Source organism: Bubalus bubalis, chromosome 2 (genome assembly GCF_019923935.1).
Source record: "Bubalus bubalis isolate 160015118507 breed Murrah chromosome 2, NDDB_SH_1, whole genome shotgun sequence".
In the NCBI taxonomy this organism is placed as follows: Eukaryota; Metazoa; Chordata; class Mammalia; order Artiodactyla; family Bovidae; genus Bubalus; species Bubalus bubalis.
The window spans coordinates 185,331,036-185,356,677 of NC_059158.1; the positions used below are offsets into that span (position 1 = coordinate 185,331,036).

Below are 25,642 nucleotides of genomic sequence, written 5' to 3' on the forward strand. Positions count from 1 at the left end.
GCTGTCTAGGTTGGCCACTTTTCTTCCAAGGAGCAAGAGTCCTTTAATTTCATGACTGCAGTCACCATCTGCAGTGATTTTGGAGCCCAAATAAATTCTTTCACTGTCTCCATTGTTTCCCCAACGATTTGCCATGGGACTGAATTTCATGATCTTAGCTTTTTGAATGTTGAGTTGTAAGCCAGCTTTTTCCTCTTTCACCTTCAATAAGCAGCTCTTTAGTTCCTCTTCGCTTTCTGCCATCAGGGCTCTTCAGCTCCTCCGCACTCCCTGCCATGGGGCTCACGCTAACTGATGAGTTAGCGTGACACGCAGCTCCTTCTGTTTCAGGGAGCCCTGTGGTCCCACCATTCCTCTCCGATGAGAGCCAAGTGCAGCAGGAGGGGTGAAGAGAGGGGACTGTAGATTTCTGCTTTTTCTTAGCTGCAGGGACTGAAGGCCATGCAGCCAGGGGAGACAGGCAGTCCACCCGGGACCTTTCACCTCAGGGACCTCACCGGCCAGTGAGCACAACCCAGTCTGGGCAGCAGAACTGACTGATGGTCAGACTGGTAGGCCCACTTTGGGAGGAACCCAGGGCGTCCCTTGGGTGGACACGCTGATGAGCCTTCACCTGGCAGACCTGCCTTGTGAGTCCACTACACGATGGCCTCCGTCAGACAGGGCATGCCCGTGTCTCCACCATCGCACTCGCTGATGAGGAAAGAACCAGAGCTCTCATTAGACTGGGTGGTGCCTGCAAGCAAGAGCCATCACCCCACCAGACGGGGTGTTCCCCAGAAGGAAGGGATTATGTCACCCCCCCAGGGCAGGGGCCGAGCTAGCTTGTGCCTCTTCCCCGCCCAGCTCGAGCCCAGGCCCGCACCCGGCTTCATGCTGAGCCCCCAGGTCCTCTGGCTGGGGGGCCACCAGCCTGGCCACAGCCCTGGGTGGAGCCAGACCCTGGCTGCAAAGGGCACTGAAGCAGCTGGCACGTGGGCGTGGGAGGTGCTGCTCAGGACAGTGGGGAGGGGGGCCTGAGCCCAACAGGGTGGTGCTGTCCCCACGGACAAGGCGCTGGACCCCCAGCCAAGGGCACAGCCTCTGACGGCCGCAGGGGGCAGCCTGTGCAGAGAGCGGCCGCACGCGGATGGAACTGCTTCTGGCCCCAGGCCCCGGGCACGCTGCTTAGCTCTTCCGAGCCTGTTTTCCCATCTGGAAAATGGCCACGATGGCCGCACCTCCCTCCGAGGGGGTTGTGGGGAGCGAGAGGGCACGGCCCGGCCCCCCACACAGCGTGTGCTCAGCAAATATCAGCTGCAGGCCCGTCCAGGATGGAGCTGAGGTGACGGGGCCCCCTAGCCCCAGAGCCCAGCTGAACCTCAGAAGGGGCTCCCCAGACCCCAGTTCCCTCCTCCTCTCCCCTCCACCACCACCCCAGCCAAATCCAGCGGCCTGCCACGAGCCTGGGCATCCGGCCCAGCCCCCACCACCATCCTCACCCAGACTCCCATGCCCGGCCTTTGCACACACTGTTCCCTTGTCTGCTCCAGGGCCACTCCTCCAGGAAGCCTTCCCCGATTGCCTCCTCATTCCTCCAGCAGTTTGTATCTTCTGGCCACATTCCTTCCCTCCAAGCCCAGCAACCATCTCCCCTCCTTGAGGGTGAGGACCAGAGTTGGTCCACCCCAGGTGCCCAGCACAGCCTGGGCCAGGGTGGAGAGGAGAACTGCCTTTGGCAAATATTTGTGGCACCAGACTGTGCTGGGCATCCTCTGAGGCTGGAGAAGGAAGATGCTGAGAGACAGGCTCACACTGGGGCCCGCCTCCTCCCTACCAGTCTTCGCCCTCACCTGGCACCTCCCACCCCAATGGCTCCTGGGACCTGGGCGGGCCAGGGCGCGGTGTGTGGAGCCAGCACAGAGGGGAGCTTTGTCCCCAGGCCCCCACGGGGTTGCAGCCAGGAGGAGGTGGACTCAGGTCAGGGTATGGGAGACACACCGAGGCTGGGGCAGAGGGGCTAGAGCTCCGAGCTAAGCCCAGCCCTCCTCTCCACCCTTCCCGCCTGCAACACCCTTACTTCCCCAGGGTTATCTCCTGCTCACCCTTCTGCCGTGTCACCTCCTCCAGGAAGGTCTCCCAGATTTCCAGGAGAATCTGATTGTCCTCCTCCATCATCAAAAAATGACCAAAGCTAACCTTCATGGAGCTTTTACTGCCGCCAGACTTGGGGTAACCTCCATAACCACACCATTTTATTTACTCCTTAGAAGGACACATGAAGTGGTGGTACTATCGTCCCATTGCACAGATGAGGTAAGTGTGGCACAGGGAAGCTGAGATGCAGAACCAAGGTCTGAACCTTAACTGTCCTGCTTCTTGCTGAGCGCCGCAGAGTGGGGGCCCCCTGTTGGAGGGTCTCTTCTTGCCGCTGAGTCCTTTCCACCAGGTATGGAGGCGTCACGGAGAAAACAGGTTCAAGAACCCAGAGGCCCAGGAGGCTGGGCAGGGACAGGCCAGCAGACACAGCCCCCTGCGGCCTGGATCTCCCACACTCTGAGCCCTCAGGCCCACCGGGGCCTGACTCCCAGCCCTCCCGTTCCCCAGAGCCTGGCATCTGGGGAGGGAGGACCGCCATAGGCCACCTGGGAGTACCGTTTACTAGGCCACGTGCAGTGGACAGAGCAGGCCTGGGTGCGCCTGGGTCCCTCTTTGGGAGGTAGGGGGTGCCAAGGGGGTGACAGGCAGTGAGGTAGGTGAGTCGCGGGGCTCAGGGCCTCTGAGAGGTGAGTGTCCACTGCAGCCCGTCCCCGGGCTCCAGGGAGAGTGGCCTCCGGCCCCAGGGAGGACAAGTCCCAAGTGGGGGTGACCGGGCCAGGGGCCGTTTTCCTGGAAGAGGCAGTCAGCCAGGGCTTCAGCTCACGAGCCTTTGGGGGCACTGGGGGCGGTTGGGCTGGCAGTTCTGGGCCCCCCGGCGCCTCCCTGGCCTAGACCGGGGCGAGCACCACCATCACTGCCCGCTTCTCCCTTCCTGGGGGCGTCGGGGGCCCGGGCACCGCCCCGCCCCCAGCCCGGGCTCGGCAGTCCTGTTCAGCTGGGGAGGAGCGGCTGGCGCTCGGGCGAGGGGGCGGCATGCCGGTACAGGAAGAACTGCACGGAGATCTGCGTCAACGTCAAGGCCCAACACGCGGAGACAGGCTGGCCCCGCCCCGGGGGGCCTGTTCAGAGCTGCTCCCCTCTGCCCTCTCTCCCTGCCCCGCATGCTGCCGGCTGGGAAGGGTCAGCCGTGGCCTCCCAGCCCCTGTTTGTCCCCATCACCAAACCCCATTCATCTGCCAAGTCCAGTGCTGGGGTCCTCCTACCCCAGGCAGCCTCCTTTGACCCCAGCCCCAACATCTGGCCTTCCTCCCCTCCTCCAACACCCTAGGGGGTCCCCCAAGTGGCGGTGGCAGCAGGCAGGGATCCGGGGACACTAGAGCTTAGCTTTTCTTCATCTCTCTTTGCACCCACCCCGAATGCCACAGACATTGAAACAAGGGCCACGTTTACTTCCTCCCGAAGGAGATCAAAGTAACACCCTGCCTGGCCCCCCGCCTGCAAACCCTCACCGAGCATGCGCGGTGTGCGAGGTCCACTGCCGAGCACTTCCAGAGGCCTCAGCTCATGTGACTGCCCCGCGACCTGATGAGACATCGAGATGGGGACATGCAGAGTGCTCCGCGTCACACAGGACACAGGGGAGCCAGGACTGGAACTCAAGTTTTTCTGGCTCTAATTCTCCTGTGTCTCCAAAGGTGCAGCTTTCCTTTCTGTGGCCTGGGTGGGCTGATTCATGCCCTGTTCCCCAGGGCCTTTGCATAAACTGCTGCCGGAAACATGCCTCCCTTGCCTTTGCCTCCCTAACTTCTTCTCTTTCAGGGCACAGTTCAAATGGCACTCGTGGAGGCCTCTGCTGAGCTTCTAAACCAGGACAGCCCCCTGGTCACACACACTTAGTTTTCCTCCGTGGTACTCGGCACCGCAATGAATTACTTATGATTACATGTGTCCTGTCGGCCTCCCCACTGAGCTGTAAGCTCCCCGAGGCAAGGGCCATCTGTTCTTGCTCGTGACTGGATCTGGTACCTACAGGGGTGCCCAGCACATGGGAGGTTTGACTCTTGAATGGGTGGACAGATGCATGGATGGATAGAAGGATGGATGGATGCACAGATGGATGGATGGATGGATGGGATGTGGATGGATAGAAGGATGGATGGATGGATGGATAGAAGAACAGGTGGATGATGGATGAATGCATGGATGGATGGATGGATGGATGCACAGATGGATGAATGGATGGATAGATGGGATATGTGGATGGATAGAAGGATCAATGGATAGACGGATGGATGGATGGATGGAAGGACGGCTGGATGATGGATAGATGGATGCACGGATGCTGACACCGTGTGCAGGGGAGGGTGCCACAGCCCCAGCAGCCCCACCCACCCTCACAGCCTGAAGGATACAATGGTGTCGAGCAGCAGGACGCCCAGGCTGCCCACGAGCCAGGGCAGGTGGTGCAGCACGTAGCTGCCCTCGCTCTGGCCCTCCTCCGGGTTTTTAAGCAGCACGCTCAGTCCATACAGCGTGTTCCCCAGCATCACCAAGGCGAACAGCGAGTACGAGATCCCCTGGGTCGACTTCCGCAGGAACTGGAGGCGGGAGAGGAGAGGGTCAGAGACCTCCAACAGTGTTCCTGTCTCTCTGGACCACAACTGTGCATGTGCCCGTCTGCCCTGTTACACTAAGCCGACTGCACAGGGTGTGACCAGCGCCCGACACAGGCCTGGGGCCCAGACTGTCCCTTCCAGGGCCTGATTCCTCATCCCCGTTCCAACATCCTCGCCCAGGTAGGCAAGAGACTGGGGCTGCGCCACCCTGCCGGCCCCAAGCTGCCCCATGCCAGCTCAGCTCAGCAAGCCCCCGCGGCCCTGGCTCCTCGTCTCCTCTTCTGCCCTCAACCTCTCGCTCCCACCTGACCCCCTACCTCCCCGGGGCACACAGGGGTCCTATACCCCGGACAGCAGGCCGGCATCTCATGTCCGTTTCCAGAGGCAGATACTGAGGCTTGGAGAACCGGATTCAGTTACCCAAGCCAACAGTGAGGGTGGACCAGACCTACTCCACGAAGACCCCGCACCCCCGTGCTCGTCCTTCACCCAGGGGACCAAGCTGCCAGCCGGCCCTGCCCACGGCCCTGCCACCCTGCCCGCGGCTCACGTTGGTGCGGATCTGAGGCAGCCGGGAGAACAGGTACAGTGCGCTGGACACGGAGCCGATGACAAAGCCAATGATCTCCTTTCTCGTGAAGGGCTGAGGGCGGGGGAGGCTGCTTGGTGCCCCGCAGAGGCCAAGGGTGAAGGGCGAGGGCCCCAAGCTCCCTTCTGGGGAGCGAAGCCCCCCGACCACATGGCCACGCGTGGCCCCCCCAACCCCACTCCGCCCTCTCACGCCCGCGTCTCACCTTATTGCTCGGTTCCACAGACAAGAGTGTCCGCCCCTGGAAGACCTCCCTCGGGACAGCCACTGAGCCAGCGCTTCTCAGCAGCGGGGTGGTGCACGCCACGCCCAGGATGAACAAGAGCAGAGAGTTGATGGGGGCAGACCCTGGACGTGAGCAGGGGGACGCTGAGGTGAGGGGTCTGAGCGCGGGCAGACAGGCGGGGCTGAGTCCTGGCCTTACCCCTCAGTGGCTGTGAGACCTTGGGCAAGTGACCTAACTTCTCTGAGCTTTCATCCCTCATCTGCAGAATGGGTATGACGAGACTACCCTTCTCCTAGGGTTTGTAAGGTGACTCGGTGAGGGCGATGGGGGCAGGAAGAGGGTTACAGAGTATGGACATGCTCATGAAGCCCCGCCCCACGGGCCTGGGTCCTTTCCTGTAAAGCCGGGGATCTGACCCTGGGGAACACTTCAGGGCAGCGATGGGCTGTGGGCCGGGTGCAGAAGAGCAGCCGACGCTGCGCTCACTGAAGGAGGCTGTGCGCACGACGGGGACGCCCTTGTTCCTGCCCGGGCGTGCTCACTGCCCTCGGTTCATCAGGGGATCAGGCTGCGGCAGTCAGATAAGGCCAGGGGAAGCCTTCCTGGGGTTCGCTGTGGCACCAGCAACAGAACACTGCCTCCTCCCAGCCTCCCAGGCCTCCCCCAGGCCCCCAACACCCGGGGCCCCCGTACTCACACGGAGAGGGGCGCTTCTTAAACTTGTAATAGAAGTACAGCGAGAGCATCAGCACGTCGGCCAGGACGTAGTACACGGCTGTGTAGGTCTGCAAGAGGGGGTGGGCCGGGGCGCTGGCGGCGGTCCCAGGCTCGGGGGCCACACGCCAGCACCGGGCAGCTCAGCCTCACGCCGGCTGGGTGAGCCTGAGCTTCACCGCTCGGGACTTCCGTTTGCAGGTCCAGAACGGAGGGGGTCGCAATTCCTAACCTGGCAGAGCTAGACATCAGGTAGGGGAGGGCCTGGCAGGGGCCTGGCCGGGCAGAGGGAGGGAACACTGGTAGGGATGACCGGGCAGCACAAATGGGGCCTCAGTGAGGTGGAGGCTACAGTCCGGCCTGACCTGGAGGAGTTACTCACAGTCCCCCTTGGGAAGACAAGAGGTTCCTGATCTTGAGTCTCAGCTCCACCCAGTCACAGAAGGGTGATATCCAGGCTTCCCATGGGAAAAGCTTCCTCTTCCAGGGCCCCAGGCCCTGAAAGCTTCATCAGGATCTTAGCATCTCAGAGGTCAAAGACCCCAGCCATCCTCTGGTTTGATGTGCTCATTTTGTAGATGGGAAAACTGAGGCCCACCAGAGGGCAGTGACCAGCCTGTTGTCATGCCAGGCAGCAGGCAGAGGGGGGCCCTCACTAGATGGAAGGATGCCTCTGCCATGGCTGTCCCTGGCAGCCCACCCTGCCGGGGGACCGGCCCACCTGCAGGGGCAGCTGATCAGCGAGGAAGGAGCCAATGAGATTGCAGGAGTCTCCGCCGATCCAGCCCAGGAGGAACCAGAGGGACAGGGCCTGGTCCATGTTGCCCGTCTTGCAGGCCTTGATGTACTGGCTGTGGGGGAGGAGGGAGACGTGGGTGGAGGAGGTAGACAAGGAGGAGGGGGTCGTGGGGGAGGAGGGGGTCATGGGGGAGGAGGGGGGAGTCGGGGGGGAGGAAGGAGTCAGGGAGGAGGAGGGAGTCATGGGGGAGGAGGGAGCTGGGGAGGAGGGAGCTGGGGAGGAGGAGGGAGTCGGGGGGGAGGAGGGAATGGGGGGAGGAGGGAATGGGGGGGAGGAGGAGGGAGTCGGGGGGAGGAGGGAGCTGGGGAGGAGGAGGGAGTTGTGGGGGAGGAGGGAGTCGGGGGAGGAGGAGGGAGTCGGGGGAGGAGGAGGGGGTCGTGGGGGAAGAGGGGGTTGTGGGGGAGGAGGGAGTCAGGGAGGAGGAGGGGGTCATTGGGGAGGAGGGAGTCGTGGGGGAGGAGGGGGTCGTGGGGGAGGAGGGCTTCGTGGGGGAGGAGGGGGTTGTGGGGGAGGAGGGAGTCAGGGAGGAGGAGGGGGTCATTGGGGAGGAGGGAGTCGTGGGGGAGGAGGGGGTTGTGGGGGAGGAGGGGGTTGTGGGGGACGAGGGAGTCGGGTAGGAGGAGGGAGGCGGGGGAGGAGGGAGACATGGGTGGAGGAGGGGGGCGAGGAGGGAGATGGGGTGGGGGGAGGAGGGAGTCGCGGAGGAGGAGGGAGACGTGTGCTCAGAGCTGTGGCAGCGTGTGGGGGTAAATGTGGGAGACCAGGGCTGGGGGCGCCGCACAGGGGTGATTGGGGACCGACCCCACCTTGGGTGGCATCCTCATGGGCCTGTCTTCGCCCTTCGGGGCTTCTCACCGGGGAATCCCTTCCAGCCCAGCTCTCTGGGACGTGCATCCTGCTACAGTCAAGGTGGGGTACAGATTCCCCCCACAGCAGGCTCTCACTGGGACCAGGGCTCAGAGGGTCCCGAAGCTTTGTGTCCCAGAGACCCGGGGTTCTCTCTTCTATGAAGAGGTCTGGGGTGTCTGGGGTGGGGGGTGGCATGAAGGAAGGATGGCTGTGGCCGCTGCCCTATCTGCAGGGAGATGGATGATGAGATGGGCCAGGCCTCGCCTGTTATCACCAAGGGCAGCAGAGAAGGGGCGAGGCTGCGGCTCTGTCTCACCACAGATGCCAAGGGGTCAAGTCCGTCGCTGATGGGCCTCTCTGGGGGTGGAAAGTCCAGGAACCAGGATTCATACCCCAGATCCCGGGCTCCAGCCCTGCTCTGAGTCATTCCACAAGGGCCACCTGCCACTTACGTTTCTCTTTAGTCGTCGGCATGTATTTAAATTAGTAAATGGGACCACCTAAACAGGACCTCATCCCGGATCGCTGGAGACAGAAGGCAGGACAGCTGGGCCGGCCCTGGGCCTCCCCCGCGTCTCCTGCCGAGTGCCCCACCAGGCACCTCTGCAAGTCCGTGCCCCGCAGTTCCAGCCGCCCCCTCAAGGACCTTTCTTTTCTTTCTCTCTCATTTTTATTTATTTTCTTGGTCACACTGCATGGCCTGTGGGATCTTAGTTCCCTGACCAGGGGTCGAACCCAGGCTTCCTGCGCTGGAAGATGGATCTTAACCACCAGACCACCAGGGAAGCCCTCGAGGATCTTCTGAAACCCCCATCTTGCCAAACTCTTTCAGAGCCTCTGACTGTCTTCGGCAAGGACCCCCACCCTCCCGAGCACATCCTGACCGGCCCCCAGGCCCGCAGGCCCCCCGCCTCTGCACTCTCCTCCTCCAAACTTCGCCTCGGCAGACGGCCCGCCAGCCCTCCTCTGCATCCTTCAGGAAACTTCAGTTCCTCCTCAGGCCCTTCTCAGATGAGAGCGCTGCCCGTGCCAGCCACCTCCTGCTGGACTCAAGCCTGCTGAGGGACAGGACCGTGTCCAGCACAGGCCTGGCCCTGAGGAGGCCCATAAGTTTGACACGGACCTGAGTAAAGTCCCTCCCAGGACACAGTGACTTGAAGAGTCTCCATATGTCTCAGGGACAGCCGTTTCGTCACTCTCACAAAAGGCTGAGCCGTAAGGAGAAGCAGGCAGGTGGCTGCCTTTCCATCCTTACCTGGGGCTTCTCCCAGGCCTCTGATGCCCCGTCCCTGGTTAAACAGCCAGGCACAGGGCTGGCATCACGCCCTGCTGGAAAGGAGATGCCTTAGCCCGCTCCTCGTGGCTTTGGGGACACCCTCACCCCAGGACAGGAAGCCCCTCTCTTCCCTCCACCGGTCACCCAGCTCCGGCCAGCTTGCCTCCTCAGGGCCACCGAGCCAGCCGCCCTGACCCCACTGCTTGCTGACACCTGGCACAGCCTCCAAGGCAGCCTTTCTGCCTCCAGTCTCTCCCTGGCCATCTCACCCTCTTTCTCTAACGGGAGCTCTGCAAAGGCAAGCATGGGGTCGGCACATCTGGAGTGGCAGCTGGGACAAGGTGAGTCAGAAACATGTCAGGCTCCCAGCAGCATGCAGGGACATAGGGTGACGGTAGTCTTTAACACCTGAAGCTGGGACAACTGGGCGCCTCATGCAAAGGAATGGGGTTGGACCCCTGCCTCACACCGCATACAAAATCCAGCTCAAGCTGAACCAAAGCTCTACATCAAGAGCTGATTTGTGATACCGTGATTTATAACAAGAAAGATATATATTTGGTTTTCTTCCCTGCTCCCTACAAAGCTACTAAAACCCCTGGAATGTCCTAAGGGTTGAGAGACAGAGAAAGAGAGAGAGAGGTGTCTTCTGTAGCATTAACAAGGTGACTTTTGGAAAGCCTTTAGGTCGCCTGAGGATAAGGACCAACTGTGTGATCAGATGGTTAGGACAGTCTTTCAGGCTGGGGGCGGGGGCTGTCCTGCCCTCTTCACCACCTCCAGAGGGGAGAAAGGCTGCAGAGTGAGCCCAGTCACTAATGACCAACGACCGTAATAAAGCCTCTACAAAAATCACTTCGCTGAGTTCCGTGAGCCGCTCTAGCAAGCTAATCGAACCTGAGGAGGGGTGGGGGAACCCCCGGTCCACAGCGGGAGGTCCGAAGCGCAGGGACACCCTGGACTGGCCTCTGAAGTGGGGAGGAGAGAGCACTCTTCTGGGACTTGGAGGACTGGTTCTTAACCTGTGGGATCTGAAGCTGTCTTCAGGTGTAGACAGTATAAGAACTGACTGCTTGATTGTGTGGGGAAAAGACACACATCGGACTTGGTGTCAGACTTTGAGAAATCTATATAAAACTCTTAGAAGAAAAGATAAGGGTGAATCTTTTTTACCAGGATTAGGCCATCATTTTTTAGAAACTACACCAAAAGCACGGTGGCACTAGTGGAAGAGAATCCGCCTGAGCGCAGGAAACATAAGAGATGTGGGTTCAGTCCTGGGTGGGGAAGGTCCCCTGGAGGAGGGCCTAGCAATCCACTCCAGTGTTCTTGCCTGGAGAATGCCCATGGGCAGAGGAGCCTGGTGGGCTGCAGTCCATGGGATCGCAAAGAGTCAGACAGCACTGAAGCGACATAGCACACGCATACACCTCAAAAGTATGAGCAACGAAAGGAAAACCAGACAAACTGGACATCATCAAATTTTTGAAATTCCGCGCTTCATGTGATACCATCAAGAAAGTGAAAAGGCAACCCACAGAACAGGAGAAAATCTTTGCAAAGTATACCTAGAATATATAAAGAACTCTTAAAACTCAACCACAAAAAGACAAATAATCCAACTGAAAAGTGGGCAAAGAATCTGAATAGACCTTTTTCCAAAAAGAACAGAAGGTGGTCAGTAAGTACATGGACAGCTACTTAATATCACCAGCCATCAGGGAAACAAATCAGAACCACAGTGAGATACCACTTCACACCCGCTAGGATGACAATAATCAAAAAGATAGGCAATAACAAGTGTTGATGGAGATTCAGAGGAACTGGAACCTTCACATGCTGCGGGTGGGAACGTGTAATGGTGCGACCGCTTTGGAAACGGTCTGGCAGTTCCTCAGAAGACTAAACACAGGACTTCCCTGGTGATCCAGGAGTTAAGAATCCACCTGCCAATGCAGGAGATGCAGGTTTCGTCCCTGGTCCAGGAAGATCCCTCGTGCCGTGGGGTGATTAGGCCCGCGCACTCTAACAAGAGAAGCCACTGTGATGAGACATCCACGCACCTGGACTAGAGAGCAGCCCCGATCATCACAACTAGAGAAAGCCTGCACGCAGCGGCCAAGACCCAGCACAGCCAAAAACAAATCAAAAACACATTTCACAGATCGAACTCACCAAGTGACCCAGTATACCCATATACTCTTAGGCATACACCCAAGAGAAGTAGACACACATGTCCCCACAAGAACTCATATGTGAACCTGCAGAGCGGCCTTAATCATACTGGCCAGAGCCAGAAATCACCCATGTGTCTATCAATGGACGAATGAATGAACAAAATGTATATACATACAACAAACTACTGTTCAGACGTGAAACAGAATGAAGTGCTGGGGCTTCCCTGGTGGTTCAGGGGTTAAGGATCCGCTTTGCAATGCAGGGGATGCAGGTCTGATCCCTGGTCTGGCAGCTAAGCTCATGCATCACAACTAAGACCCAACACAGCCAATCAAATAAATTAAAAAAATAAAAATAAATATTTTTTAAAAAGGATGAAGTACTGACACTCGCTACGTACAACATGGATGAACCCTGAAGGTGTGCTGAGCGAAAGAGGCCCGTCACAGAAGGCCACGTCACGGTACGAGCTCCTCGTGCAAAGCGTCCAGAACAGGTGCGTCTAGAGACAGACGTGGACCGGCGGCTGGGCCGGGAGCTTTAGAGGGAAACGAGGGACGGCTCGTTTCTTTCCGGGTTTCTCTGCAGGGTGGTGAAAATGTTCTAAAGCTGGCTGCGGTGATGGTGACGCAGCTCTGCAGATACTAAAACCGTGAACAGATACAGTTAAGCAGGTGAACTCTACAGAGCATGAATGATCCTCAGTTAAACCACTTCTCTTTCTGCCAGAAGAGAAAGAGCATAAAACGTCCTGAAGGTGGAGAATGCTCTTACACTGCAGGGCCCTTGATGACCTTTCTGACCTCACCTCTCCCTGCCCCCCTGCCCCCTTACTCCCTCGCACAGTGTGTAAAGGCCATGCTCATAGCAACCCTGTGAGGTAGGGAACAGTATTCTCATTTTACAAAGAAAACTGAGGCCCAGGGCAGTGAGGGGACTTACAGGTCCCACCAGCTTGGTGTTCCCCAACCACAGCAGTGGCCACGCTGTTTTGTAATCGCAGCGTGCCCTTCCCCAGACGGTCTCAGGACAGAGGCCGAGCTGATGTGCCCCAGCCCTCCACTCCTCTGCCTCCTCTCTGACTGGCTGTGCAACTCAGAGCCAGTTACTTAACCTCTCTGGGTTTCCAGTAAAGATCGGATAGGAACTGTACGTATTTCACAGGGTGGTTATGGAGACTGTTGTTCAGTCGCTCAGTCGTGTCCAACTCTCTGCGACCCCATGGACTGCAGCATGCCAGGCCTCCCTGTCCATCACCAACTCCCAGAGCTCACTCAAACTCATGTCTATGGAGTCGGTGATGCCATCCAACCATCTCATCCTCTGTTGCCCCCTTCTCCTCCTGCCTTCAATCTTTCCCAGCATTAGGGAAGACTCATCCAATGAGTGGGCTCTTCACATCAGGTGGCCAAAGTATCGGAGCTTCAGCTTATGAGGATTAAATAGGGTGAAGATATGTCAGGTTCTTAGAAAAGAGCTGGGTACAGGGGGGAACTCAGTGAACAGGTGGTATGATTATCATCTGCGAGTCAGCATGGCTGAGCTCTGGGTGAGGCCTAGAGAGGGGCTTGCTGCGGTGCCCTCCGGGGGGGCTGGAAGTCAGTGAGCAGGGCTGGGGAGGCACACATGGTGTGAGTCTGGAGAGGCCCAGGGCCAGCCAGGCAGCCCCTCCTCGAGGCAGCCCCCTGCCCACCCCATGCAACCCAGCCCCAGTGCTACTCACGGGAAGGTGGATGCTGCGAAGCAGAGGATGGACAGCAAGCCCAGGCCCACACTGGCCTTGTCCCAGCCGTCCTGGGCGCACTCGCCGAGCACGTCCCATATCCACTGGCTGGAGCCGTTGGGGCAGCTGGAGAAGTTGGAGGAACCCAGCTTCACCCAGACCATGGCTTCGGAGGGACGAGGGGAGGGAGCCTTGTGCTGAGGCAGGAGACGGCTCTGCGGGAAAAGAAAGGGACCTTCAGCCTCAGGAGGTCTGGTCCTCACTGTGGTCCTGCCACTCTAAGCCCACCCCAGGCTTCCTGCCTGGCCCTGATGGAGCCCCTGAACCCCAGGACACAGTCAGGACAGACATCAAAGGGGCCACACACTGGCTCTGCAGTCAGACAGGTGCATGCGAGTCCCCGCTCTGCCCATGAACACCACGACTTCGGGCAAGCCGCTCCGCCTCGCCGTGCCTCAGTCTCCCCATCTGCAGGATGGGGTGATGACAATGCCCCCCCACCCCACACACTCGTGAGGGTTCAGGGAGCTCATAAATCTAGCGGGGAGGATGGAGCCCTCAGACAACGCACCTTTGTTCTAACTCTTGAAGTTTCCATAGTTTCCAGCCTTTCCTTCCTGTAAATCGTGCTGCGAGGGTCTGCTGAGACCAGGTGCTCTAGACACATCCTCTCGTTTAAGGTACGGCTAGGGACTTCCCTAGGGCCCCAGGGGCTAAGCCTCCATGCTTCCAGTGCAGGGGGCCCGGGTTTGATCCCTGGTTGGGGAACTATCCCACGAGCCACATGGTGCGACCAAAAAAAAAAAAGAAAAAGAAAGAGTATAGTTGTCCGCCTTATATTGGTCAGCTGAGGCAAGCAGCAAAAAAGGACCAGGTGAGTCCAGGTTACACAGGTGGCTGGAACTCAAGCTTGGCGCTCCCAAGCCACATTCTCCCAGCAGCCCGCGTGTGGGGGGAATCTGCTGGCAAGGAGCCGGGAGCCACTTCCCTGTTTTCACCGCCACCAGTGCCAGGAGCTGGCTGGCTGCAGGGGCGGGTAGGGAAGTCCCCTCTAGGTTTCTGTCCCAGAGCAGTCACTGCTTAAGTGACAGTCCCAGGGGAGGGAGAGGAGGCGGGGCTGCCGGAGCGTCTCTGCTGGGCAGGATCAACCCCTGGTTGCTGAGCAGTTCGCCAGCTCTGCGCTCAGCACCGTGTAAGCTTTTCCTCATTCTGCTGCACACCAACTTCCCTCGTGGCTCAGCGGGTAAAGAACCCGCCTGCCAATGCAGGAGACACAGGAGACACGGGTTCAATCCCTGGGTCAGGAAGATTCCCTGGAGGAGGAAATGGCAACCCACTCCAGTATTCTTCCCTGAAAAATCCCACGGACAGAGGAGCCTGGCGGACTACAGCCCAAAGGGTCACAAAGAGTCATATGCAACTGAGTACACACACACACACACACACACACACACACACAGCACAACTCTATGAAGCTGGGGCTACTGATACGTCCATGAGGACCCGGGAGAGAGTGACTTGCGGCACTATACTTCTGTCCCTGGGCACAGCAGCACCCTCAGGCGGTCTGGCAGGGCTCCCCAGGGTCTCCTGCAGCCAAAGGCAGGCTTCCCCTTTTCTCACTGCACTCAGAGGGGCTTCCTCACCGAGGATGAGGCCTTCTCTAGTCACTTTCAGTTTCTGTTGGTGTCAGAAGGCCCAAGATCCTCATAAAACGACATCCGTAGACAAGGCTACAGACTCAATCCTATGTCCTTCCTGCCCCCAAGTTCATGTGTTGAAACCTACCCTGCAGTGCGATGGTGTTTTGAGGTGCAGCCTTTGGGGAGTATTTAGGTCGTAAAGACAGAGCCCTTATGAATGGGATTAGTGCCCTTATTTAAAAAAAAAAAAAAAAAAGACCCCAGGGAGCTCCCTTGCCCCTTCTGCCAGCCGAGGACCCAGCGAGAAGACAGCCATCAGTGAACTAGAAAGTGGGTCCTCACCAGACACTGACTCTCCCAGCATGCTGACCTCGGACTTCCCAGGCTCCAGAACCATAAGAAATTAATGTTTGTTTCTAAGCCACTCAGACTATGGTCCTTTGCTACAGCGGCCCGAATGGGCTGAGATACCCTGCTGGACCCTGGAACTGCTGAGGCCGCGGCAATCAGGGAGCAGCGGGCAGGGAAAGGAAGCAAGTCTGTTGCTTTTCTCGAGAGGCCCCAGGCTCTCAGCGCTAACGTGACTTGCCAGGGGGCCCTGGAGCTGGGGGTAAGGGCACTGCAGGTCACCGCCTGGCTGGTTCTCACCACAGTCCCTCTGGGGCCCCACAAGGGGGGCTGAAAGCCTCGTCCCGTGCCTCAGTGGCCCACCTTGAGCTTCAACACAGCTGAGGTTGGAGCCGTCTATCTTACATCCAGCCACCAGTGCCTGCAAGGCCACCCCAGGTTGACACCCAGTCCAGGTAGGAAGGGCAGCACCAAAGGCACCTCAAAATCAGTCCTTATGCTCCCCAACCACCCTACCCCTGGATCGCCTCCTCCACCCTCTTCTTGTGCAGTAGAACCCACACACCGCCGCAGGTCATCAGGGTAGGACACCGCCATCCTCATTAACTCCTCTGCAGGGGGAACACTGTCCTCATTTTAAAGATAAGGCTGAGTGGCCTTGCGCAAGTAACCGTCTGAGTCTGGGTATAAAATGAGGAAAACGACACTCACGCTTTGGAGTTGCTGCACCAATAACACACACACAAAGCTCTTGGCCCAGGGCCTGATGCCACAGGAGTGACAGAGAATGAGAGACTAGCATCTCAAGCACCCCGAGGTCACTCTCACCCCGTCTTTTCACCAGGTGAGTGAAGAAAGAGGGGCTTCCCTGATGGCTCCATTGGTAAAGAATCTGCCTGCAATGCAGGAGACCAGGGTTCAATTCCGGGGTCGGGAAATTCCGCTGGAAAAGGGATTGGCTATCCACTCCTAGAAAGAAAGAAGTTGGAGGGCTTCCCTGGGAGCTCGGTGGTAAAGAATCCACCTACCAATGCGGGAGACACGGGTTCGATCCCTGGGCCGGGAAGAGCCTGCATGCCGCAGACTAAGCCGTGCACAGCTACTGAGCCTGAGTTTGGTTTGTTGCAATAAGAGACAGCCTCTGCGCAGCAGTGAAGACCCAGACCAGCCAGAGCTAAATAAGACAGACAATAAACTGAAAAAGAGGGGCTACTGCAGTGAGAAGCTCGAGGACCGAACTACAGAGTGGCCCCCAATGGCCTAACAGTGAAGACCCAGCACAGCCAAAAATACAATAAAATTATTTTTTTTTAAAAAAGGTGGACACATGCCTGGTGAGGGTGGGGGGATGTCTTGAGGGATGTACTTGGGCTCACAGGGCCCAGGGCCCTGGGTGGGTGGTCCCCTGTCCATGCACGGGGCCGTGTGCAGCTCGGGGCTCAGGACACACACCTTTGAGACACACCTGAGCCCCGAACAGAAGGCGCTTTCCTCTGAGGGCCGCTGTGTATAGAGCCTGTCACTCACAGGTTCTGATCCAAGTAGGAAGCCAGCCTGGGCCTACCTTCTGGCCAACAGCACCGAGTGAATGGACATCCAGGGTTGACACAATAGTTGCCCAGGTCTGTAGGTGTGATGAGGACCACAGTAGGGATTTTTTTTTTTAGAAGCTGTACTTCAGGGGTGCCTTATCGATGTTGGTGGTGCTTTTAATTTTATTGAAGCATAGCCGATCAGGGGTGCCTGTGAGCATGAAGGCCGCATGTTTGAACTTCAGGGTCCGTGAGGCTGGGCTGGGGAGCAGGGATGTAAGAAGCTTCCCCAGCAGAGCCCGAGCCCTCGCATTCTGTGTACATGATCACACCTGAAGAACGGCGGCCCTGGAAAAGGTATCCCCTGCAACAGCCAAGCAACTCTTCCAGATCCCAATCTGAGCTGCTGGCCACTGCTGCCTTTATCTACCAGATAAGTTCAAATGCCTTGAGACAGAGCTCCAGGGCACTCCAGATGCCCCTCCCCATCTCCTGTCTCTCCCTCTGGGCCTTCAGAGGCTCATCCCAGGTCTCCAGACTTATGTCTAGGCTGTCTCCTCCTCCAGGCTTCTCCCTCATCCTGAAGAGCATAATAAAAAGACACTAAGACCAGTTCTGGGACTTCCCTGGTGGCTCAGTAAAGAGTCTGCCTACAGTGCGGGACACCTGGGTTCGATCCCTGGGTCAGGAAGATCCTCTGGAGAAGGAAATGGCAACCCACTCCAGTACTCTTGCCTGGAAAATCCCATGGACAGAGGAGCGTAGTAGGCTACAGTCCATGGGGTCGCAAAGAGTTGGACACGACTGAGCGACTTCACTTCAAGACCAGTTCTAAACTGTCCTCTCAGTACAGAGGGGCCTCACAGGAGTCGCTGGACAGCACCTGTCATCTCTTCCCCTGCCCTCCTCCACACGCCAGAAGAATGCTCATCAGAGGCCTCAGGGACCGCCGCTTTTAAGCTCACTCCTCTCTGTCATCCTAGTTGGGAAACTTATTCTTAGAACCTAGACACAACAGCTGCACAGTAAAGGTTCAAAAAACAGCAAGAGACAGTCAGAGAGGGAGGGTGGGGCAGAGAGAAAGGAAGGAAAGAAGGAAGGAGGGAGAGAAACGAAGGAAGGGAGACCTAATCGTCAGCTAATAGGTTGAGAAGAAAGCTCTCTGGAACTGACCTGCCTGAGGACCGCTAGAGTAGAATCCCTGGGCAAGCGACTGGGTCTCAGAGTTCCAACCTGTAAAACAGGGAATGATGTAAGTATCCACCTGGGAGGCTAGCTGCAGAGTTACATGAAATAATCCAGGCAGAGCGATCAGAATGGTGCCTGGCACAGATTAAGCACTCAGCAGAATATGGAGGGATGGTGTTATTCCCTTCTGGCTGAAGCATTCCCCTCCCCACACCCCCCCAGAGTCCCTGGCAAACAGCAGGCTTCAGCAAGCGCTAAATAGACAAGACCACGCTAGTCCTCATCCTTCCGAAGGCAGACTGCCCATGTAGGCACTTTGGAAACCTGTCCTAGGGATGGGGTAACAGGGAGCAATCTAGGCTCCCTGCAGACTTGGGGCGCATCTGAGCGGAGGAGCGTCCCGGTTAGGGGCTACCACCCATTCCAGCCTTCCAGGTCCTCGGTCACAATTCCCTTCGAGTGACTCAGCCCAGCACGGGGCCGCCTGTTTAGCGAAGATAATCATAGGGAAGCCGCTGGGATCAGCGCTCGTTCGCCACAAGGCCCTCTCCCCTGGCCCGCCCTCGGGGAAAAACAAAGCCGTCAGAACAGAAGGGGCCAGTCGGCCGGGATCGGGAGATAAACAACGGACCCAGACCCTAACTCTGTGCAAGGCTGGCCGGAGAGGTCGTGATGGTCGCTTCTGATGGGGGAGAGGGTGGGGAATTGGACCCCAATTCCAGTCCAGAAAGCCTGGCTCGAGGATCTCGCGCCCCAAGGTGGGGGCAGCAGCCCCCAGGGCCGTCCCGGAGCTGGAGGAAGGTGTTGGAAAGATGTGGCAGCGAAGGCCCGGGGTTCCTTCCCTGGCCCCTCGCAGCCCCAGCCTCAAACTCGGCTTACCGCGTCTAGATCGTCCGCACCGCCCGGCTTCTCGGTCCTCCGGCTTCTGCCTGGGTCAGCTGATCGGAGGCCCCGCCCCGTCCCGCCTCGCCCCGCCCCGGAGCTGCGTGGCTCCGCCTCCCGAGCGGCGCTCATGGCGGGGGCAGTCCCTGGAGGCGTGACCAGCGAGCCGGACGCGCGGATGGGGCGGGGTGACGCCGGGCCCCGCCCCAGCGGCGGGTGGGCGGGGCCGCAGGCGCCCCAGCGCGCAGGCGCCGGCCTCATGCTGAGGACCCTGACTCGCGCGGTGGGCCGCGCCGCCGTCCGCTGCTCTCGCAGCCCCCAGCATCCCGGGGCGCGCACCGCCGCCGCCGCCAACGCCATGTCCCGGTCCCCGCGGGCCGCCTCTGGCTCCCCGGCCCGGCCCGCTACCGTGCTGGGCACCATGGAGATGGGGCGCCGCATGGACTCGCCCGCCAGCGCCGCGGCCGTGCGCGCCTTCCTGGAGCGCGGCCACGCTGAGCTGGACACGGCCTTCATGTACAGCGACGGCCGGTCCGAGAGCATCCTGGGCGGCCTGGGGCTCGGGCTGGGCGGCAGCGGCTGTACAGGTAACGCCCGGTGCCCCGACCGCCTGTCCTCACCCAGCCGCGTGCCGTGCGGACCTTTGCGCAGGACGCCGACCCGACCCAGCCACACCCCCGCAGCGGCCAGGGCCGGCACCTCCGTCCTCTCCCGGGGCGCCGACCTCCTCTCGCCGTCCCACAGCTTTGTGGACCCCCCGCTCGCTCTTCGAGCTCCGTGCGCATCCAGTCCGGACAGCTGAAGAGCGCTTTATCCAGACCACCTTCCCCTCCGCTCTTCTGGGGTTGCAACTCGGTAGCCCCCCGAGTCTTACCCGAGCCTAGTCTAGTCCTTGCCTTCCTATCTCTGTTGCTTTCTTGGTGCTCCTCTCTGCGGCACTGGTCTCCAGAGCTGTGCCCTAACCCGCCTCCTACCCTGCCAGGTGCGCATAACCGGCCCCCAGGCGCTCTGCCTACGCCCCTCTCCCCATTGCCTTCATTGCCGGTGCGCCCGCTCGAGCTCCCTTTTTCTCTTCCCTTTTCTTTTCATCAGGCCCTAGACTTAGTTCATTTGGCAGTACCCCTGGCTCTCCCACTGTGAGCGTCAGCATTGCTCCTGGCGAGGCTGGCAGAGCAGGGGTGGTGGGCTGAAGAGTGGGGAGGTGTGAGAGGGGGTATGGGCTTTCTGTCCATTTCTGTAGCCCCGTGCCAGCTTCTTATGGAGGTATAACCCGCCTCCAGGGAGCTCGTCGTCTAGTGGGGAAGACGGAAGCAAATGATGGCAGAGGAGCCTAGAAGAGGAAGCACTTTTAAGGGAGGAAGGCATGAGGGGCCCAGGAGGAGGACCTCGGAAAGGCTCAGAATGCCCTGGAGCTGCACCATCGAGGACCAGTTGTAGTTTGCTGGGCAGAGAATGAGAGAAAGGGGCGTAAGAGGTGGAGGGCATAGCTGTGCCAGGCCTGGTGTGTGGAAGAGTGGCCTGGAGGCAAGTGTGGCTTGAGTGATGTGTGTGTGTGGAGGGATGGTCCCTCATTGGCCTAATGCCATTGGACGTGCCTCCTGTTTCATCCTGAGGCTCTTCCTTCCTAGCCCTTGTGGGTGGTGCCCTCTGGGTTCGCCTTAGATTCACAGCTTGGTGGATCTGCAGGAACTGGGAATGAGCATCTCAGACCCACGCTCTAGCTCACCTGGCTGCCTCTCTTGGCTAATGAAAATCTGATTCCTGAACTGTTTTTTGTCCCTCCGGCCTTTCCCCACTTCCTTCTTTGAGGCCAGGTGCTCACTGAGTCCAAGTCCTCACGTTGGACCCAGGCAAAGTTCACACCAAGAATGCAGCAGGGGAAGTGACAGATGTGGGGATGGAGAAAATCTGGACTGGAAGCTGAGGGACTTGGTCCTCCCCTCTGAACCACCGAGTTGCCTTTGCCAAGTGTGGAAAGGACAGAATCCAGAGAGCTGGCATTCTTTTCATTTTCGTTGTTTGCTGCGTTGTGAGGCTGAGGCCTAGGTAGTTCCCAAGCAGGGATCAAAACCTGTGCCCCCTGCAGTGGAGGCACGGAGTCCTACCCACTGGACAACCGGAGACGCCCCAGAGGGAAGGCATTCTTCACAGCACTTCCAAGCTGCTTGCGTGACAGAGCACTCTCTTGTTCTGCTGGGGGTGGGGGGTGCCTCCAGGAGTCTAGAAGCGAGAGGCCGCCGCCACTGCCTCTGCTCATCTCACCTTCCACCTCTCTCTCAAATGCACCTGCCAGGGGCCATGTTCCGCAGCTGCATCTCTTTCCCGAATTCTTGTAGCAGCTTGTATACTTGTTCCATCTCCAGGCGTGTCTGTCTGTATGGCCATAGTGAACGCAGCTGACTGGTTCAGTCAGGGAACCTTTGAACGATGGATGGGATTTGAGAAAACCCTTTGGAATTGGGTCTGGGCCCCCTTCTCTTGTCTGGTGTCCCAGCGCTCCCTGCCTGGGGCTCACGCTCTTATAACTCAGTATTCCACCTGCTGTGCTTTCTTGCCTTTGCCCAAGTTCCCACCCTCTGAAATGTGCTTCCCACCCTTCCTTGGTGGCTGGGACTCTTTAGAGACTCAACTTCAGGGGTCAGGAAGCTCTCCCTGGAATTCCTCAGTTGGACACGCAGGTCTGCTCTGGTCTCTACTGTGCTTTCCTGTTTAACATCAGCTTCTAGCCTGTGAGCGCCTTGAGGGCAGAGATGGAGTGTGATTCGTTCATCTCTGCATACTTGGGCTCTGCCCAGGCTCACCAGCCAGCAGCTGTGACTGATGGCGGCAGTGAACGTCAGGAGCTCACACAAGACGTTATTTGATCCTCATGCTGTCCTTACGAGGACAGATCCATTGTTATCACCCTCATGTTGAAGATTAGAGAATTGAAACTCAGAATTTAAGTAATTTCTCCAGGGTCATGTGGCTAGTAAGTGGTTACATTAACCATGACATTCTTCCTGCAAAGCAAAAATTGCTACCAAGGCCAATCCCTGGGAGGGGAAGTCACTGAAGCCTGACAGCCTCCGGTCCCAGCTGGAGACGTCCCTCCAGCGGCTGCAGTGCCCCCGGGTCGACCTCTTCTATCTGCATGCGCCGGACCACGGCACCCCCGTGGAAGAGACGCTGCGTGCCTGCCACCAGCTGCACCAGGAGGTGAGGGCGGCCCCCGACTCCCCACCCTGACCTGTCGGTGCCCAGAGAGCAGAGGCTCTGGGGCTGCCCCGGAGCAGAGCAAGGACGGACCCCACGCCCAGGGTCCCAATCTCTGGGACTGGCGTTCTGGGCTGCGGGGGGATCTGACCGTGGCCTCTCCCCCGCAGGGCAAGTTCGTGGAGCTCGGCCTCTCCAACTATGCCGCCTGGGAGGTGGCTGAGATCTGTACCCTGTGCAGGAGCAACGGCTGGATCCTGCCCACCGTGTACCAGGTGAGGCCAAGTCTGCAGAGGCCCATCTCCAGGGCTCCTGCAACCCCAGGTCCTCTTGCGCACCCCTGCCCTCTCCAGAGCAGCCACTCCCCTGCTCCCAGCCTGTAGACGACCCCCGGGGGCCCACAGGCCGGCCATGGGCGCCCGCCCTCAGGCCCTGGCCCCCCTTCCTGCCTGCTTCTGGCTCTGCGGTCAGCCCGAACTCGCCTCCCCCTTCCCCCTGGCATGAGTGCCCGGGCGTCACTTAGATACCTCTTCCTCTGGAGGCCTTTCCCAACAGCGCAGTGGGTCCTCCAGTCTCCAGACCCCACCTTTATGCATTGAGCGAGCATTTCTGAGAATCCGCCGTGATCACAGAAGCCACCTCTATGTGATCATCTGTCCTGTCTTTTTTGTTTGTTTATTTGGCTGCCTTGGATCTTAGCTGCCTCATACGATTATTGCATCGTGTCCCACAGACTCTCTAGTTGCGGCTCTCAGGCTTAGTTGCCCGACCAGGGATCAGACTCGGGTCCCTTGCATTGCAAGGTGGATTCTTAACCACTGAACCATCAGGAGAGTCCACTCCGCTTTGTTTTCAACTCGACTCTGGCATCTCTTGAAGCAGAGAGCTCACCAGATCCACGTGTGTTTGAGAGCTCAGGGTCCAGCCCACGGTTGGTGCCTGCAGATGTGTGTGGGATGGCAGAGCCAGGCCGCCGTCCCTTCCTGGGGCCCAGCACCATCTCCCCGTCCACCAGTAGTGACTTTGGAAACCATGCTGGAGTCCTGGGGGTCTTGACCAAAGACTTTGAGAGCAGGCTGGGGCTCCCCGGCCGGGCCCCCGCTCAGCTGGCCCTTCTGCCTGCAGGGCATGTACAACGCCACCACCCGGCAGGTGGAGACGGAGCTCCTGCCCTGCCTCCGGCACTTCGGACTGCGGTTCTACGCCTACAACCCTCTGGCTGGTACGGGCTGTGCGGGCACAGGCTCCCCTGGGCGGGAGGGCCTTCCTGACCGCGTTTCTGCCCCTTCCTGACCCGGGAGAAGCCTGGCCCCAGACCTGGGAAGGGGAGGGCTTTGCCAGGACCTCCATCCGTCCTGGTTCCCCGCCATCACCCCCACTTCCGGCCCAGGCGGGCTCTGGGGGCAGCGCCTGGGGGTCTGACTGCAGCCTTCCCGCAGGAGGCCTGCTGACCGGCAGGTACCAGTATGAGGACAAGGACGGGAAACAGCCCGTGGGCCGCTTCTTTGGGAACAGCTGGGCAGAGGTCTACAGGAATCGGTGAGCTGGGGGCGTCAGGACGGGCGGGGCCAGAGGGTTCCCATAGTCTGAAGGTGGGGCGTCCCTGGGGCTGCTTTCCTTTCAAGGCCTCCCCTTGCTGCCTGGACCTAGCTCTCTTGATTCCTGGAGGAATTAGGAAACTCTCTGTAAGGCTTCGTTTTGTTTTCTTGGGACCTCCGTGAGGAATGCCGACCCCTGGGCCTTATGGCCAACCTTCCAAGTCATAACTCGTGCCTAGGAAGTGCTGATCACCTGCCAAGGGGGAAAGACAGGGCCCCGGGTGAACAGGAGGCTGGGGCCGGGCTGTGCCCCTGTCCTGGCTTCCTGTTACTCCAGGTAAAGTAAGGGCAGGTTTGAATTCTTAAGAGTAGAGACATCCTTGAGGTCTCTGGTGAGGGAGCCAGCGTCCTGGGTGGCTCTGTTGCCCAAAAAAGCAGGAGACGCCCTGCTTGAGGGGACCCTGGCCCCTCCGTGCTACAGGGGCTTCCTGGGTTGAGTCTTAGGCAGTGGCCCCCTGTGTGACCCTGTGGTCCTGACCCCGTGCTACCGTCCCCTCCTGTCCAGCTACTGGAAGGAGCACCACTTCAAGGGCATCGCCCTGGTGGAGAAGGCCCTGCAAGCTGCGTATGGCACCAGCGCCCCCAGCATGACCTCAGCCGCCCTCCGGTGGATGTACCACCATTCCCAGCTCCAGGTAACCTGCCCCCCGCCCATCCCGTCCCCACCATCCCTGGACGCCCTGCCCCTGCTCTCTTTGAGGAGCCAGCATGATTTCTAAGTCGTTTTTCCCTCTGAAATCTCTCTCTGGTCCAGTTCTCAGGCAGCCTTCCTGTTGTTCTGGGTAGCTGCCGAAGAACCAGGCCCTGTCGCGAGGGCTTTACAAGCATGGATTGAACTATTGCTTAGGTCTGATGCAGTGGGATTATTCCAGTTTTACCAATGAGCAAACAGCTGTGAACGGGAGAGAAAGTTATAGTCACGGACTTGATCTACAGCCCACTGGTCCTGCTCCTCTCGGGGTGTGGGGGGTTCCCTGTCTTTGGTGTCCCCTGTCTTCCTGGCTAACACTTTCCTCCAGCTGCAGCCGTACACAGTTGCATAGTCTCTGGCATGTATACAGCAGGTTTTCAATAAGTGGGAGTTAGGTGCTTTGTGTAATTTCTCATTCCCATAAACACAGTGAAAACTGAGATCTGAGTCTTGGGGGCTAAAAAGCTAAACCAAGTTTACACAGCTGCTGATGTCAGAACTGGACTCTAAACTGAGGTCTGAATGAGGGTGAGCGTCGCGGCAGCAGGGCAGAAGAAGGCGGGCTCGGGGTCACACAGTTACGGTCCTTGGAGGCACCGTGAGTGCTTTGCACAACTATGTAGGGTGTAAAGAGTATGTCCAACCCCAGGCCTTGGCAGGGGTGGGGCTGGGAGGCGGTGTGTGTGACAGGGTCTCCATGGGGCATCAGTGTGTGACGTCTGGCCGTCTCCCCTTGCAGGGCACCCACGGGGACGCGGTCATCCTGGGCATGTCCAGCCTGGAGCAGCTGGAAGAGAACTTGGCGGCCACTGAGGAAGGGCCCCTGGAGCCGGCCGTCGTGCAGGCCTTTGACCAGGCCTGGCGCCTGGTCGCCCACGATTGTCCCAACTACTTCCGCTAGGCTCCTACCCGGATCAGGCGCCGAAGGTTTCTTCCTTTTCTGTCGCCTCTTCTGCTCTCTCCCTGGCTGGTCTTTGCCTTAAGTTGATTTCGCGTGGTCTTTCTCCATTGTCTGGATCCACGCGTTATTTTTCTAGAGCCTGCCTCACTCCCAGTTGCCTTCACGATGCATAACGCCTTGGGCTGAGCCCCTTGGGGCATTTCCCGTCTGAATAAAGCCAACACTAGACCTGCCTGCAGCCCAGTCATGAGCGGACCCCGCAGGCTTCTCTCCTCAGCTGTTGGGACTTGTCTCCTCCCTGCTGGGCCTTCCTGCCCGAGGGGTGGAACCGCGGGCTGGAGCCACCAAGGGGCAGAGGCGGCGGGGTTGGGGGGTGGCTGCAGGCGGCCCTCACGTGCCCATGTGACAGGGAAAGAGGGCCGTCCACCCTGCGGTGGATTTTCTTTCCGATTATCTCACTGAATACTCAGAAAGGGAGTAATTTGGACAAAAACCTTCCAAGAAGGATAAAACCCCAGGATGCTGCGGGGCATTTTAATGCAGTCACCTCATCGGCGACTCTCCTTTGCTCCCGCCTTCTGCTCATCCTCAGATTCTCCACTCTGCTGCTGGGTCT

General features: G+C 58.9%; 3 protein-coding genes across 10 annotated transcripts; 1 reads left to right on the forward strand and 2 right to left on the reverse strand.

The window, feature by feature from the left end:
* Positions 1-2,217, reverse strand: LOC123332253 (keratin, type II cytoskeletal 1). 3 transcript variants are annotated; one of them, XM_044938195.2, is made up of 2 exons: positions 2,085-2,217; positions 1-1,760 (listed from the first exon to the last, which is right to left on the reverse strand). In XM_044938195.2, exons 1-2 carry the CDS (start codon positions 2,182-2,184, stop codon positions 1,168-1,170), a joined length of 693 nt encoding a protein of 230 aa, XP_044794130.2. In that variant the 5' UTR covers positions 2,185-2,217; the 3' UTR covers positions 1-1,167. The 3 variants fall into 3 exon arrangements, with proteins under 3 accessions (XP_044794130.2, XP_044794131.2, XP_045020599.1); XM_044938196.2 differs by having other exon boundaries at positions 1-1,637; positions 2,085-2,211; XM_045164664.1 differs by having other exon boundaries at positions 1-1,685; positions 2,085-2,211.
* SLC66A1 (solute carrier family 66 member 1) lies at positions 2,213-18,759 on the reverse strand. 6 transcript variants are annotated; one of them, XM_025278840.3, is made up of 10 exons: positions 18,639-18,691; positions 17,745-17,804; positions 16,068-16,213; positions 13,049-13,263; positions 6,945-7,074; positions 6,207-6,294; positions 5,489-5,631; positions 5,245-5,337; positions 4,491-4,676; positions 2,213-3,141 (listed from the first exon to the last, which is right to left on the reverse strand). In XM_025278840.3, the coding sequence occupies exons 3-10, from the start codon at positions 16,113-16,115 to the stop codon at positions 3,070-3,072; spliced, it is 975 nt and encodes a 324-aa protein (XP_025134625.1). In that variant the 5' UTR covers positions 16,116-16,213; positions 17,745-17,804; positions 18,639-18,691; the 3' UTR covers positions 2,213-3,069. The 6 variants fall into 6 exon arrangements, with proteins under 6 accessions (XP_025134625.1, XP_006068166.1, XP_006068167.3 ...); XM_006068104.4 differs by lacking the exon at positions 16,068-16,213 and adding an exon at positions 13,620-13,816 and having other exon boundaries at positions 18,639-18,675; XM_006068105.4 differs by lacking the exon at positions 16,068-16,213 and having other exon boundaries at positions 18,639-18,759.
* Positions 18,757-25,259, forward strand: AKR7A2 (aldo-keto reductase family 7 member A2). Its single transcript, XM_006068108.3, has 7 exons — positions 18,757-19,228; positions 21,652-21,839; positions 22,007-22,111; positions 22,962-23,058; positions 23,276-23,375; positions 23,940-24,069; positions 24,865-25,259. The coding sequence occupies exons 1-7, from the start codon at positions 18,772-18,774 to the stop codon at positions 25,024-25,026; spliced, it is 1,239 nt and encodes a 412-aa protein (XP_006068170.3). The 5' UTR covers positions 18,757-18,771; the 3' UTR covers positions 25,027-25,259.
* The last annotated feature ends 383 nt before the right edge of the window (positions 25,260-25,642 follow it).